The sequence below is a fragment of the Triticum aestivum genome, chromosome 2B, assembly GCF_018294505.1.
Source record: "Triticum aestivum cultivar Chinese Spring chromosome 2B, IWGSC CS RefSeq v2.1, whole genome shotgun sequence".
NCBI lineage: Eukaryota > Viridiplantae > Streptophyta > Magnoliopsida > Poales > Poaceae > Triticum > Triticum aestivum.
The window spans coordinates 51,814,367-51,831,388 of NC_057798.1; the positions used below are offsets into that span (position 1 = coordinate 51,814,367).

At 46.2% G+C, this 17,022-nt stretch overlaps 1 protein-coding gene across 1 annotated transcript; it reads left to right on the forward strand.

Moving 5' to 3' along the window:
• The first annotated feature begins 14,861 nt into the window (after window positions 1-14,861).
• On the forward strand, window positions 14,862-16,653 carry LOC123040352 (UDP-glycosyltransferase 73C4). Its single transcript, XM_044463223.1, has one exon. The coding sequence runs from the start codon at window positions 14,872-14,874 to the stop codon at window positions 16,333-16,335; it is 1,464 nt and encodes a 487-aa protein (XP_044319158.1). The 5' UTR covers window positions 14,862-14,871; the 3' UTR covers window positions 16,336-16,653.
• Window positions 16,654-17,022: the final 369 nt, after the last annotated feature.

A 17,022-nucleotide genomic window follows, 5' to 3' on the forward strand; every position in this document is an offset into this window, starting at 1 on the left:
TGGAGCTCTCATACTCTCTCCCACCCCTCAAGCTCCCCCTCAAATCCTCTCCAAAAGGTGCATCCCTTAGGTGGATCTTTCCATCACTTTGTTGCTCTTGGTAATCTCCCCCAAATCATCCAATTATTTTTTGTTCAATCTTGTTATTTTGGTTGCATTTTATACATGTTGGCGGAACCCTAGTTCATGTTTTCTCCCTTATGTTAGTGTGAATGGCTTGGTTAACTTTGATAATATAGTGATATGCATGGTGTGTAGTAGGAATATATGCTTGTTGAGTAGAAATATTGGGGGTTATGGTTAGTTAGTGATTAGGGTTAACTTTGCTTAGTGTGTGTTAATTAGTGATACTTTTGTGGACATGACCAATAATTTAGTGTTGATATGATTTGGATATAATAAGATTTATTTGGATAAACACCAATTCTCATTTAAGTCTTAAATGCATTCATGTTATTTTTAGATGGAGAGACTTGTTAATGTTCATTACATTGACAAGGAGGCATTCTTGAGTAACAATGCCGACATGGGTGAGGAACCATTGGTTTTTGATACAAGCCCTAGCTATGAGGATGTTGTTGCAAAAGTGAGACAAGTTTTGAAGTGGATGGACACCAATGTTGATGTTAAGTTAATAGGAAGGTATGATGTTGGAGTTGGAGCCAAATCTCGCTTGAAAAGTATGCCTATCACCTCAGATTTGCATTGGGATGTATACAAGGAAAAAGTATCCCAATCGGAAGACAAGTCACTTGAATTGTTTGCCACCAAGGTTGAATCTCCTCGGTTTACCTTTGATTTGAACCGGCATGTCTCTTCCCCACTGGATGACATGAGCGAGAGGACAATGGTGCCACTTGTTGAGCATAGGGTTGTGGTTGATGCCCCCAATGTTTACCCCCCACCACATCCCCGTGTACCATCTATTAAAGCAAATGAGGTTGAGTTGTATGCCCCCAATGCTTCTAGCCAACCACCAACTAGCCAAGCAAATGAAGTTGAGGTGATTGCTAGTGACGGAGTAATTCAAGAGGATGAAGATGCTTATGATGACGACGAAGAGCAAGAGGAAGGGTTTCATGGTAATGATGTTGGTGACTTGGATGCGTACATAGCGCAAAAGGACATGGATCGTGACTTGCCTTTTAGGCGTCAATATGCGTATGACTCGGATGACGAGGGTCCAGTTGAACAGTTGGACGAGGATGGATTCACAAAGGAGGAGAACCAAATCCACTTTGAGCTGACGGGCTTACAAAAAAGAACTCACTTGTTTAAAGATCTCAGCCTTGCCCATAAAGCTGTTGTTGACGGTGGAATGAGAATGACGGCGATTGAGCCAACACCATGCCCGGATCCAGGAGAACCAAGGGTGGAGAATGAGGACGAGAATGCTTATTTGAAGAAAGGAGTGAAGTTTCTGAGCTTGCCTATGCTGAAGTTTTGGTTGGCTGACTATGCGATTCGAAACCATAGGCCATTTTATGTTGAGCACTCCGACATGAAGTTGCGTTACACCGTGGTGTGTGAGCAAGAAGGATGCCCATGTAAGGTTCGTGCAAGAAAGCTTAAAGAAACCGAAGAATGGGTGTTAAAAAGTTGTGTTGCCACTCATAGATGCAATCCTCCATCTAAACGACTTAGAAAGACACACCGTCAACACACATCTGAGTATCTCGGATACAAATGGATGAAAGACATAGGCTTTGATCCCACTGTGAAAGTGAGGTTTCTCATGCGGACGGTGAAAAACAATTTGGTTATGAAGTCAAGTATGGGAAGGCATGGAAGGCAAAGGCAAATGCTATTAGGATGTTGTATGGTGGTTACGAAGAAGCATACAAGTAGCTCCCAAGGTTGTTGGCCGCCATTGCACATAGGAACCCGGGCATGTTTCATGTGGTCGAGGTTCACGAGGGAGTGTTCCACCGTGCCTTCTGGAGTTATGGACAATGTGTGGAGGCGTTTCAGCATTGTCGTCCGGTCTTGTCTATAGATGGCACGTTCTTGACCGGTAGATACAAGGGCACACTAATGGTAGCAATGGCGCACTCATCAAACGACAATGTGTTGCCGTGTGCATTTGCTTTGGTGCCTTCCGAGCACCAAGACAACTGGGAGTGGTTCATGGGTCATGTTAGGCATAACGTGATTGGGGCTAGGGAGGTATGCATCATATCGGACCGGCATCATGGCATACTCAAGGCAATGGACATTGTTATTCCAGGATTTCCAAAGCTTCACCACAGATGGTGCATGAGGCATTTCGTGGCCAACTTTTATCGGGCATGTAAGAGCAAGGAGCTCAGCAAAGACCTTACCCGTGTATGTGTGGCCTTCACCACCCAAGGTTTCGATGCTCGGTACAACAAACTCTTTGCAGCGGTGAACGAAGGGGGAAAAGACTTCTTAACTAGGAATTTAAGCGAGAAGCACAAGTGGGCACGCGCTCATGACGATGGTGGTTGGCGATATGGCGACATGACGAGCAATCTGGTAGAATATTTCAACAATGTGTTGAAGGGTGCTCGTGCATTGCCGGTGACTGCAATAGTGGAGTACACCTTCTTCAAGCTTAATGAGTACTTTCAGAGGCATTCTGAAGAGACTGCAAAATGGATAGGTGAAAAAAAGGATTATCCAGAAAAGGTTGATGAATGGTTGCAGTTACAAGCAAGCAAGTCTTCACGGCAACAAGTTATCATATTCGATAGAATTGAAATGATCTATCAAATTGATGAGCCAGGTGGCACAACACGAGACGGTAGACAATATGGTGGTGCTGCATTTGAGGTGAAACTGAAGACTCGGTGGTGCCAGTGCGAGAGGCCTAGTAAGTATCATTGGCCATGCTCGCATTTGATAACAGTGGCGAAGGCGAGAAACATACATGTTTGTGATGGAAAAACCGTGCGGATGCAAGAGTTCCATCTGGAAGCTACTAGGTTGACATGGGCGCCAAGATTTCGCCCTTTCTTGGACCAATCACAGTGGCCTGAGTACCATGGTCCTCATATTAGGCCAGACCCTCTTCTGAAGGTGGAGACGAAGGGTAGAAGGAGAACTAAGAGGTTCAGGGGTGATATGGATCACCTGGCTGGATATACTGGCATGAACCAATTTGGTAGCGGTAATTTCATGGAGGCTCCTGACACTATCAACTGTGGGGTGTGCGGTGAAGGGGGACACAATGAGCGGACATGCAAGAATAAGAAAACCAAAAAAAGAAAAACAAGTCGTGGAGGCGGCACCGATGGTCGTAGAGGGAGCACAAGTGCTAGAGGTGCTAGTGTTCGTAGAGGGAGTACAAGTGCTAGAGGTGGTGGTCGAGCTAGCACAAGTGCTAGAGGTGGTGGTCGAGGAAGCACAAGTGCTAGTGGTGGTGGTCGATCTAGCACAAGTGCTAGAGGTGGTGGTCGAGCTACCACAAATGCTAGAGGTGGTGGTCGAGCAGGCACAAGTGCTAGAGGTGGTGGTGGTCGGAGAGGAAGCACAAGTGCTAGAGGTGGTGGTGGTCGTAGAAGAATGGTTGATAATGGATCGGCCTTCGGTTTTTTGCTTAATCCAGATGGTTGATCTAATAATAATGGTATATTATTTGTTCATACAATTCCTAGCATTTATTCATTTACTGTATTTACGCATTTACTCTCTTTATGTCTTGTGCTAACAATTGTTCTTTTTGTAGGCATGGCTTCATCCGGTTCCAGGACGAGGCCGGCGTGCGCAGACCAAGAGGACATGCCGAAGACGTGGATGGAGGCCAGTTTGGACAAGGAGAAGGAGAAGGATGTGCACACACCATCATGTTGGTGTGCTGATGTTTGTAAGCTGAAGGTGTCCACTGACCGCAACAAGTCATGGACATAAGGTAGAAGGTTTTTCGTGTGTCCCAACTATGCACATGATCGTCGAAGGCCAACTAACGCATATGACATACCACCAGTATGTTAGGTGTACATACAAAAAACATCAACAAGTTGTCACTCATATGTCTAACAGAAACATGGTTTATATGTAGTCCCCTCCTCCACTTTGCAAGTACTTCACTTGGATAGATCACGAGGTACCAAAAGATGTCCAAGAGGACCAACGTCGAGATTGGTTACGGAGGCAGCGCCTATTCGAGGAGTCCTATGCACGGGGATTGGAGCGGGAGCATCGTGAGAAGGAGGCTCGTGAGTGCAAGAAGCGTGAGGAAGAGAGGGCACGCAAAGAGAAGGAGGCTCGTCAAGAAGAGAGGGCAAGAAAACTTGCAAGGGCTCGCGATGCACGAGAGGAGGACGAGGCACGTGACAAGAAGGGAAAGTGGCCCCGTACTACTCGGTAGACAAATGGAAAGGCACCGGCGTCGATGATGAACTGTCTAGACTTTGTTTAATGTATGAACTTGCTATTCGAGACCTTGTGTGGTCATGAACTACTTATGTCATTCAAGACTATTTGAGATTATGGGGCAAACTATGTTCGTCATTCGAGACTAGTTAGTATGCTTTGTTCATATTTTTGGCATGCTTTGTTCATATTTAACAGTGTTTGCTACAAGTTGCTAAGCAAAAAACATTAACAAAAGACAGAAGTGTGTGCAAAAACACCAGGTCCACACCCAGACGCCAAGGACCCTGGCGTCTGGCTCGCTTTGCTCGCACAGATTACCAGACAAGTTGTCTGGTGTGTCTGATGGACACCCAGACGCCAAGGTCCATGGCGTCTGCCTCCCACACCCAGACGCCAGGGACCCTGGCGTCTGGCTCGCTTTGCTCGCGCAGGTGACCAGACAAGCTGTCTGGTGTGTCTGATGGACACCCAGACGCCAAGATCCCTGGCATCTGCCTCCCACACCCAGACGCCAGGGACCCTGGCGTCTGGCTTGCTTATCTCGCGCGGGTGACTAGACAAGCTGTCTGGTGTGTCTGATGGACACCCAGACGCCAAGATCCCTGGCGTCTGCCTCCCACACCCAGACGCTAGGGACCCTGGCGTCTAGCTTGCTTTGCTCGCGCAGGTGACCAGACAAGCTGTATGGTGTGTCTGATGGCCATCCAGACGCCAAGGTCCATGGCATCTGGTGTCCAGAGAGCATTCTTGCAGTTATCTGTCTGATGGATAAGATTCGAGTGGATAAGATTTTTTGGGACCACCTCTAGCCCTCTCATCCATTCATCTCCACCTCTACCCCTATCATTTCACTCATATCCACCCACTCTCACCTCTAGCCCTGCCAACGTCACTCCCTCATCCAGCACCCTACCCCGCCCCCCCTCAGATCTCTCATAAATCGGTCCGGTTTCACCGTTGGATCTTCAGGATTTCGAGACTAGAAGGTAAATCAACTCCACCCCCATTTTGTGAAAACCCTAGTTTGTTTTCCTCGTGGTCTAATGTATCATAGGTTAGCTACTAAGAGATTTGTGTGTTGTAGATGGCTAAGGAAACTCAGTGGGTGCTTAGCCCTGTTGTTCATGTGCAAGTCTTGTCTCCATGTATTGTGCAAGTTAGTGAAGTGGACCTCACTTTCGATTGGTTGAAGACTAAATTCATGTTGAAGCAAGGGTTGAAGGAAGAGGATTTTGTGTACTACGTCAGCAGGAGGCAGTCAGATGGCCCCGGGGAAAGAAAACTGGTTGACATAACTGATGATGACAAGATCCAAGAAATGCTGGAAGAATGGAAATGGAAAAGGGTTGTTGACTTGCATTGCTACAGGAAACCGAGTTATATGTGATTTTCATTGTATGTGATGAACTTCTCATTCGAGACTATTTGTGTAATTTGAACTATGTTTGTAATTTGCTATGTCATTTGAGACATTGTATCGTAGACCATCGTGGTCATGAACTATGTTTGTCATTTGCTATTATCGTAGACCATCGTGGTCATGAACCTTGTGTGTGTGTTCAACTATAGTGGTATGAAAAGACTATGCAATGCTTATGTATGTATGTATGAAAAGACTATGCAATGCTTATGTATCGTAGACCATCGTAGACCATCGTGGTCATGATCCTTGACGCACAGAAGCAACTCTCTGCCCTGCAATTCATGAACACACCAAACTTATGTATTTGAAAGAAGACAACATGATGCAAGTATGTTAGAATCGGTCAAACAGACTACCATTTCGTCATGCATCGGTGCATAGTCAACGTGAGCCCCTCTGGTGTCTCTCACAGCCGTGTTGAAGGTTTGATAACCTTGTGCAGTCTCCGGGTCTTTAGACACCAACTCCGACCACTCCTCATGAGTCCAACCAGGCTTCAGCTTCAACCGGTAATGATCCGCATACCACACTTGATACTTCTGATATGCTGACTGATTGTGAGGTCTATTCTCTGATTGCACTAACATGTCTCTTTGATTCCAAATTTCTATCCACGCACGGTGTTTGTTTGCCCAATCCGATATATCCTAATTGTTCCTTCGATCGAACCTACAAATGATGCACGGGACAAAGCATTAGCAAACATTGACTTATTCAATGATCTACTACATACTCAAGGCATGCTTGCTTACCGATGTAGAGATAGCATTTACTCCTTACTCTCCTCAATTGGAATACCTTGTCTTCTTCCAAATTGTCTTGCCACATGGTCTACAAAGTGCCACTCGACTGCGAAGAAGCATACCATTGGACACCTCGCCCGCCAAAGATGGCTATCACGCGTGCACATCTCATTAAGATCAAAGTCACGATCTTCCACATAAGGCAACCAATATACCTGCAAAACAAAAAGATACATTGTTAGCTACATAAGTTTCATTATTGACTAAATTTTATCTCATCGAACTTCTCAAAACCTGCTCAGCAGTCAAGGTGTCCAGCTCGTTCATATAGCACTTGTATCGCACATGCGATCTTCCTGTGTAGACTGTCACTTGTTCCCAATAGTAAGCAAGCGTAGGGCGCCGATATGGATCATCATCATGCAACCCGTCATGATTACCCCGTGGGTTTGCCATGAGGGGGTTCTTGAAATCGGGTCGTCCAACCGGGATCCGCTCCCACATCCACACGGATAGACTCCAAACAAACCCAGACAATGAGGATGTATCTCCCTTCCTCCGACATGCCAAGTCAAGCTGCAATCAAACAAACATGTTAGATATGGAGGCGCATGACAAATGCAAGATAAAGGTTGCAAATATCTCTTACCTGACGATACAAATATGCTAGTGCGGCCGAACCCCAGCTATACTGGGTATCCCAGTTATTGAGTAGCTCCAAGAACATCCAGAGGGCTGAGTTCTCGGTTGCATCTGAGAAGACTACCTTGGTTAGTACATACCAAAGGTAGGCCCACGCATACTGTTGCACAACCACGTCATTGGCACCCTGAGGGCACGGATTGGTGTCTCCTCTGACTAGTTTTAGCCAAGAATGCCTCACTCTCGCGGTATCGGCCTTGCCTTCTTGAGGGTCGTCGGGCTGAACACCAATTAAAATGCCTGTCCGTTCTCGCCAATTAACGACGCTGACACGACCGGTAACAGCTTGTCCGTCGATAGGAAGGCCGCTTATCATAGCCATGTCCTCTAGGGTCATCGTCAGCTCCCCACATGGAAGGTGGAACGAGTGAGTCTCCGGCCTCCAACGATCCACAAGTGCGGTCAACGCCGCGTGGTTCACCGGCGGAGCGCGTCGCTTAAACTGCAACACGAATGGGAGAAGACCCAATCTCCGAATATAAGGCTCGTACCGCGGGTCGTAAGTAAAGCCATCAGCGGAATGACCCCTCATGCGCATAGCAACTACATGCTGCAAATAAAGTGATGTTTTGATCAATACAAGAACACAAATGAGAAATAAAGAAATTTGACAAGTCTTGCTTCTTACATTTCCATTCTCAATGGCACGAGCACGATGCTCCTTATCCCACTCATCGATTAATCCGGCATACCAAGGTCCATCATCATCCGCCATCCTACAAAACAAATCACAAACATCTATGAATACATGAACAATATAAAACAATACAATTTTCTTCTCCAAGTTATGCCATATGAACAAACCATTCTTCTCAAACATAACCACATCATTTTCTTCTTCTTCATATGCACACATAATTCTTCTCAAACATACCAACATCATCTCAATCAAATAAATTTGTCAAATAATATGGTGTCACATATGCAAATACATATCATCTAGAGTACCAAATTTCACCATATTTTTTGCAAATATAGTATGCCAACAATAGGATTATCTACACATACACACATCATCTATCAAACCAAATTATCAAACAAGTCTATTTTACATACAAAAATCATGTATTCATCACCCCTCTTAGTTCAAAAAAAACCTATGGACAACATATACACAAAACGGAATTGATTTTGCCTACATGTTCAACTACACATCATCTACTGCCTACCAAATCATCTATCAACTACAAACAATTTCCTAAAACAAAGAAACCATCTACTCATCTAACATCACCTAGTGTTGAATAATGCATCCAACAAGAGAGGGGAAAACCAAAACAAATTGGAGGGAATAGGGGAGAATACCTCAAGGATGCTTGGGGGGTCAGATCCACAAATTTGGGTGGAGGATGGAGTAGATCAAGGGGGGGTTTGGTGTGAGGGAGAAGAGGGGCGAGAGAGAGAAAGCTCTTTGTTCTTCGGCCGCCAGGGAGAGAGGTTGGGGATGAGTGGGCTGGGCCAGTGGGGTTATCCACTTACCAGGGCCAGACGCCAGGGTCCCTGACGTCTGGCCCCTTTGCCACGTCAGCAGGTCAACGGGCAGGCGGGCAATGCGGGCCAGGGGCCAGACGCCAGGGCCCCTGACGTCTCTTCGCAACCCAGACGCCAGGGATGTTGGCGTCACCCAAAAAGGTCAGAAACGATTTTTTTTTTGAAACGAGGTCAAATCGGGATTTTGTTAGCCTTTTAGGTCATAACAGTGATTTTGTCCTCGCTCCACCTCCATGAAAGAAGTCCACGACATTATACAAGTCAAAAGTGAGCGATAGTACGAGGGGCGACGTATAGACAGGTGCGGGGAGTAGCTTGTGAAGGGTGGCTCTCATATCTAGCTCGATGAGCTTAGGTTTTTTTTTTAAGTTCTGAAACATTCCTTAACACCACATGTGGTTTAGTGACAAGTGTGACGTGCATGGCCGAGCTCATCTTCTTCGGATTAACCACACTTAGACTGCGTACTTTACTTTTTTGTATATGAGCTAAATAACGACAACATAACAATTGTACTTGCACATTAGGATTTTTGCCAGATTACATTATAATTTGTATGTTTGTTCCATCCTCATAATGGTGTGTGCTGCATTTATGTAGATAAGTAGACACAATGACATATTTTTGTGTGTCGGTTAAGTTTTCGTAAGAGCCAAATCCAAATCAAACATCTGCGCACACCCTACTATTACTGATTTAGGCCACATGATGATCCAAGTGACAAGGGGCCTCAGAGGAAGGAATGAAGGAAGGAAAGGAGCCGAGGATGGATGTGTGTATCTAACGGGCTCCTCGTGTCCATAGACATCAAAGACCTTGCTGGAGAGAGTTGCTTGCGGGGGCACGCACCATGAGATTTGAGTGGTCGTTGCTTTATCAATGATAAGTTGTGTGTGAGGTGCCTAGGAGAGATGGCGGCTGCGATGCCATAGAGGGAAGATGAGATGCGGCTACACCCGGTGGTTGGCCTGCTGTGTTGGGAGAGTAGGGGATGGTTGTACCGTGAGTGAATGAGTGAGTTGGCCGAATGAGAGGAGTTGATGCTTTCTTTCCTTCAAGAAAAGGAGAAAGGAGCGGCTCTTATCCGGTGACATAAATGTCACATAGCCTAACAAGTCATTTTTAGAGAAAATACCAACCAAATGATCAATAGGTAGCTTACAATTTATAGCTCACTAAAATCAGGATGTGACTCACATTATACCATGCAAGTGAAGTTAAAGACAACATTCCTCAGATTGTATGAAAATGTCTTAAACACAAGTAGATCTTTTGTGACAAATAATTAGATGGCTCATTGATCTGTATGTACACATCATTCTATTAGATTTTTATCAACTCACATCGTAAGTGATTGGATTTCCGTTACTTTTTCATTTTTGCGGGCATTATTTCTATATGTCCAAAATTTGACATGCATTATCTTTATATTACAACCGGCAAAATAATATACATGGCCCGTGGCAATGCACGGGCATTATACTAGTTTAAAGTAAAAGAAGGGTATGCATATGCAATGTAAATTTGGGGCTAGATAGTAACATGATATATAATTCTCTTTTGCTCTATTAGTTCTCTCTCCTCGCATGGATGAGGTTGTATATTGCTTGAATTCTCCATGGCCTCTAGCCATTTATTGGTAAGTATTCTATCTTGAATAAGTTTGTTGTAGCACTTATCTGTGTTTTTCTTGTTTGATATGATGATCTCTACCTTGGATCTCATTTTACATTTATCTATGGAGTAACCAATAATCTTAGGACTAAACTCCTAATATTATCACCAGATCATCGTTGTGGGTATTCTTATAGCTAGTGATGGTTACTTTTACTAGTACAAAAATAGTTGGGTATTTTGTCTCTAAGGGATCATACAGATGCCACTATTGCATGCCTTTTTTCATGCAAAATGCAGATTGTGACATAAACTTTCGTAATTGCACTGCCAAAGCCTTATATTAAGGCTGTAGGAAGATGGATCATTTTTTCTCGTTTTCCTAGAGAGCAAATGATAGGAGGCGGCTATCTCTACCCTCGACCAGCCGACGCCGACACCGTTTCTCTTGACCCGTCGGCCACTGCGGTTGTAGGAGGATGGGGGAACCACATATCTGAGTGTCGCGACCCATGTCTTGTAGAGTCTTTGATTTGTCGTCGATGAACTTGGGGTAGCGGCGGTGATGCGAATAATGGTTCATTAGCTTTCCTCACGTCAATGTTCTTTCTTTGAGTGGAATCGATGTGTCGATTTCGGGTACCCAGTCTGGATTGATTAGCATTTGTCCACAATAACGGCATCACGTGGAAGGGATGACATTGCGGTGCATTTTTGTTCTCTAGTTCCATCTCCGTACGACGAAGCTTAGCCATACAACTCCATCATGGAACTTGTGAGGTTTGTGTCCTCTGTCTGGCCGAGGTTGGGATTATCTTTTGGTCCTTCCAAGCATCTCTTCTTCGGAACGACGATCTATTCAGCTCATGGGCGCCGACATTTTTTGGTCTACATCAACGACTTCTTGGCTGATAGTCCTACATGGTTATGGGTTTTAACAAGATTGCTCTGGTAAGATGGAGGCCTAGAGGCTGCAACAAGCTCTGATTACGATGTGACCCTGGGGATTCGGAAGGAAGACGATATTGGTTTCTTTAAGGACTTGTCTGCATTTTTTAATTCTTGTAAGGGATAATTTTATTTAATATATGGTCTATTTCGGCCCATAAAACATTATATTAATATCTTTCATTATTTTTTAAGCATTTAAAAATTGATATCAAAGGGTATTATCATTGACCATCGTATCTGCATTCCTTGAAACCAATCCATCAGGGTTCAAGTCCTATACTTGATATTGGTTGTCGTATTTTTCTGAATATATTTCAGGTCTTTCGGTGATATGCATTCATATGGATAGGGATAGTCTGCGATACCGTATTAAAAGAAATTGACCATCATATTTTCCATGATTCCTAGGTGTATGGTGTAAACCATATCCGGGAGTAGCAGACCTAATGATCGCAGAAGCTTTAGCTCTTCGCGATGGTGTCATTTTTGCAAATCTACGGGGATATATGCATGTGGTGATGAAGATTGATTGCTTGGGGTAGTGAACCTCTGGAAAACTCGCATCAACTCTTGTTCAGTTGTGGCACCTATCTTATCAGAAATAGAAGAACTAGCTCTTAGTTTTACACATTTTGTAATTCAACATGTAAATAGGTCAGCTAATGGACCAACGCTTTTTGTGTGCCAAGCGAGTTTGCACATTGCCTGTGACCGAGAGTTGGCTTAATGAGACTCCCAGATTTCTGATGAGCAGCCTTGTGGCTGATTGTTCGGCGAAGGCTTTTGCATAATAAAGCTCTCTAAATTCTCTGCAAAAAAAAACTCGAAGGGTAAAAAGAATACTTAGTACCACTTTACCCCTTTCCTTCTTCTTCCTCGCGACCCCTCCCCTCCGTCACCGCACTCAGCACTCCGTCATTCTCCCGCTCATTCCCAGCCACGCGCCTGCAGCGAGCGCGCTAGGCAATGGGAGCTCCCATTCCTCTCCCGCTCCAACCCGATATCTCTTCAGGACGCAAGCGCCAACTCCGCCTCCCGCCCGCCGACGCCACACGGGCAAGGAGGAGGTGCTCGTACGGCGACGGGATCCAGCCGAGCCCCGGTTCATCCTCCACATGTCTCCGTACCCTCCCCCCCCCCCCCCCCCCCAAGGTATAGTTTGTGCTCGGATTTTTCTTAATTAATTCAACTATTTGGATAGCAGGGCGTGATTTGGCTTGATTGGATGCATAAAGATAAGAGATAAGTACACTAAGGGTCATTGAAGTTGAGTCAAAATCACAATACGGTTACTGAACTTTAAGATACACTCGTTACGGTCACTATATACGCAAAGTGATGATTATATGGTCACTTTAAGATACACTCGTTACGGTCACTATATACACAAAGTGATGATTATACGGTCACCGTCACACCGTAGAGCACTGTATAGCAATCTGTTGACCGGTTAAACAATCTACATGACATTCAATTGACTGTCAAATAGCAGCCTATGTGGCAAATATTGCACTAGGCCCGTCTGTCAGTAGCGGGAAGAAATAATAAAAAAAAACGCAGACGCTGCAGTGATGGGAGTCGAACATGGGCCTCGCGCTTGAGGCTTGCGCGCTGTAGCCATTAGAGCCAACGAAGCAAATGCAAAAGTTCTAGAGCCAGCCGAAGACACGCGGTCGTCATCGCCCCTTCATCATCGGAGTCGGGCAGACCTTGTTGTAATTGACAGTCGGGAAGTCGTCGTGCTAAGGCCTAAAAGGACCAGCACACCAGAACAACAGCCGCCGCCGATGAAGAGAAGCATAGACCAGAAAGATCTAACCTAAAGACACATGAACATATACGAACGAAGACCGGATCCAAATGAATCCACCAAAGACAAACGCCGGCCGAATCATGCGAGATCCGTCGGAGACAAATCTCCACACGCCCTCATCACCAGAACGGGGCATTGGCGGGAAGAAACTTATTCCAACATCAGAAAGCTATTGCCGTGTTGTCTTTCTGAACAGAACACAAACCTTAGACGAACACGAAAAAGCACCTAAAAACGATGTAGGAGCCCTCCCACCGGCAAGAGCCGAGATCCACAGCGTTTCCATGGCCTGACACCACGGAAGGCAAAGCAATCTACGATGGCGCCAGCAGGAGGCGTCGGTTCCTGGTCGCCCTAGCGCGAGCGCACGAGACGAGGCCTGGAGACGTACGTAACCGGGGCTTTTGCCTCAATTCCTTTTTAGTCGCATATAAGTTTTGTACGAAGTCAAAGTATCTTTAATTTAACCAAACTTATAAAAAAGAGATATGAACATTCACAATATCAAATCAATTTCATTTGATTCACTATGGAATGTAGTTCCATATTATATACATTTGCATTGTATATGTTGATATTTTTAATGTAAATTTGTTCAAATTTTATAAATTTAACTTGACACAAATCTTATATGCGAAGTAAAAAAGAATGCAGGGAGTATTATTGTAAGGCAAGTCCAACAGCTTCTTCTACATATACCGTCCACACGCAGGTTGATCGTAAACCTTGCGCTCATACTCTAAGGGGTTGTTTGGATTGTGACTATCATTGTCATATATTGTCACATGATTTTTGCCACACTTGCCTTAGTTGAGTTGCTCAAATTGTTAGCCACACTTTGACTTGTGTAAGGAAATCTTGCCACACTTTTTGTGTCTATGACATGTGGGCTTCACTGCTCATAAAAAAAATTCCTTAGGTGTGGCTAGAACTAAACACCGATCTAACTTGGTCAAACTTGCCTAAGGTTAGGTGTAGCAAGATGTGGCTAGGAATCAAACAGCCCCTAATTCGAGAGAAAATAGCCTCTACCACTAGCAGCAGCAAGAAGCTACGTGTGCTCCTCATTCCCTTCTTTGCCTGTAGCCACATCAGACCCTTCACCGAGCTCGCCGTTAGCCTTGCTAAGGGCAGACCACAGGCTGTCGAGGCAACCATCGCGGTGACGCCGGCGAGTGCCGTTTGTCCGGTCGTTGCTCAATCGGCATGAGAACCGCAGTGGCATACCGGTGAACATGGCGAAATATGTGTGCCAAATTTAAGTTTACTCCATTATATATAAGGGATAAGGCTCAATAGGGGATTGATTAGGTCCGGCAAAAACTTTGTGGGGTAAATATACTTCACTAAGGTTTACTCTTTTATTTTTTTTAAGGAACCGGTTAGAGATGCCCTCACCAATGTTACTTCATATAGATAGCGGTGTTTTTAGATGCACAATCGTGCGAGGTCGGAACATGAAAGTGTCAGGTGTAAACAATAATATTCTGGATTTCTTTTTTTCTGACCTTCTTTTTCAAAAAAAAAAGGTTGTTGGGACTTGGGTGGTGTGTCACTGATTGGATTTTCAGCACCATATATGGTTGTTTCAAAATCTCAAGATTTGCTACGTACGTGAGATGGAATATATAGTAATTTACTCATTAAAAATTCACCACGTGATAGGCGTGCATTGAGCTAGTAGTAGTTTATTCTTTCAATCAATCGCCACTGAGCAAGTCGAACATCTACTCCTACTTATACCGTTCACACGCAGGTAATTAACTTTCCGCTAGCAGTAGTAATTTGCAAAGAAAATGGCCTCTACGGAAACCACTAGCAGCAGCAAGAAGCTGCGTGTGCTCCTCATCCCCTTCTTCGCCTCCAGCCACATCGGGCCCTTCACCGAGCTCGCCGTTAGCCTTGCGACGGCCAGACCACAGGCCGTAGAGGCCACCATCGCGGTGACGCCGGCGAACGTGTCGTTCGTCCGGTCGTTGCTCCAGCGGTACGAGAACGGCAGTGGCATACCGGTGAAGGTGGCGACGTACCCGTTCCCGGCCGTGGACGGCCTCCCGAAGGGCGTCGAGAACCTCGGCGCGGCCGCGCAGGCCGACGCATGGCGCATCGACGTGGCTGCGTTGAGCGATGCGCTGATGCGCCCCGTCCAGGAAACGCTCATCAGGGCGCAGTCACCGGACACACTCGTCACCGACGTGCACTTCATGTGGAACGCCGGCGTCTGCGACGGGCTCGGCGTGCCATGCGTCACGTTCAACGTCATCGGCGCCTTCTCAACGCTCGCGATGCGCCATCTATTGGGCCGCGTTTCAAGCAGGGAGCCAGAGGTGGTGACTACCATCCCTCGGTTTCCAGACCCCGAGATACGAGTGCCCACGGTGGAGCTGCCGGAGTACTTGAGGAGCCAACGGAAGGGTGACCAATCCACCTTCGACCGGCTCTATGCGGTGCAAGGTGACTGCTTCGGGCTGGCCGTCAACACATCGCCAGACCTGGAGGAGCATTACTGCGGGATGTACGTGGGCAATGGCTACGCGAAGCGTGCGTACATGCTAGGCCCCGTGTCACTACGACTGCCGTCGTCACCGGAAGCCGACGACTCACGGTACACCGACTGGCTTGACTCGAAGCCAAGCCGGTCGGTGGTGTACGTGTGCTTCGGCAGCCTCGCCCACGTCTCCGACGCTCAGCTGGACGAGCTCGCTCTCGGGCTTGAGGCCTCAGGGATGGCGTTCCTGTGGGTGGTGAGGACGGACAAGTGGTCTCCCCCGGAGCGGTGGCATGAGCGTGTTGCAGGCAGGGGCATGGTGGCCACCGCCTGGGCTCCGCAAAGGGCTATCCTGGGGCACCGGGCGGTGGGGGCCTTCGTGACGCACTGCGGATGGAACTCCGTCCTGGAGACGGTGGCGGCGGGTGTGCCGGTGCTCACATGGCCCATAGTGTTCGAGCAGTTCATCAACGAGAGGCTGCTGACGGAGGTCCTTGGGATCGGGGAGCGGCTGTGGCCGGACGGCGCCGGCGTTCGAAGCACGAGGCACGAAGAGCAGGAGGTAATCCCCGCCCAATATGTGGTACGGGCATTGACGACCTTCATGCAGCCTGGAGGGCCGGGGGATGCAGCGAGGAGCAGAGTCATGGACCTGTCCGCCAGGGTTCACGCCGCAGTGGCGGAAGGAGGATCCTCCGACCGTGATCTGCACCGCTTGATAGATGACCTCATGGAAGCTGCCGCTGCCGCTGCCAGAAGGACGACGATGTGAAGCTCAAAATCCTTTCTTTTGCTTCTTTCTTATCTCACCTGTATGCCCGAGTTCGTATATTTTTGTAAGTTGTTTGCTTTTCATCTTTTTTTCTATGCTGTAGCCCGGTGGCAAGGACACAGTTGTGCATCCTTACAAACTGGGGTTCGAATACCATCGAAAGCGAATTTTCGCGATATCATCTGGGTGGGCTTCTTCTATAAAAATATGTCGTGGGTGCTAGTGCCCGTGGGTTTTCTTTTCTTTTCTTTACAATCATTTTTTTCCTTGTAAGAAATCCAACGAAGCCTTAATAAATGATTTGTCTGCCGGAATGAATTGGTCGTGAACCAATCTGTGATTGGATATTTAGAAGGATTCAAGTCCTACACTTGACATTGGTCTCATATCTTTCTATATTTATAGGTAAGCTATCATCCAAAGCATTCCCTTACAAGGACAACTTTGCCTTGGTAAAGACGCAAGTTTAACCAGGATCCAAGAGATGGAATGGAGCCATGAAACGAGTGTTTGAAAGATCAAGTGCTTGAAGATTTGACATATTGCTAGTGAAGCAAGGATCAGACCGTCCAGCCTGTTGCTACCAATACTAAAGTTTTTGAGTAATGACATGTTGTAAAGAGGAAATGGAACATTACCTGATAAACTGTTGAAACTTAGGTCAAGGTCAAGCAATTTGTAATGCGA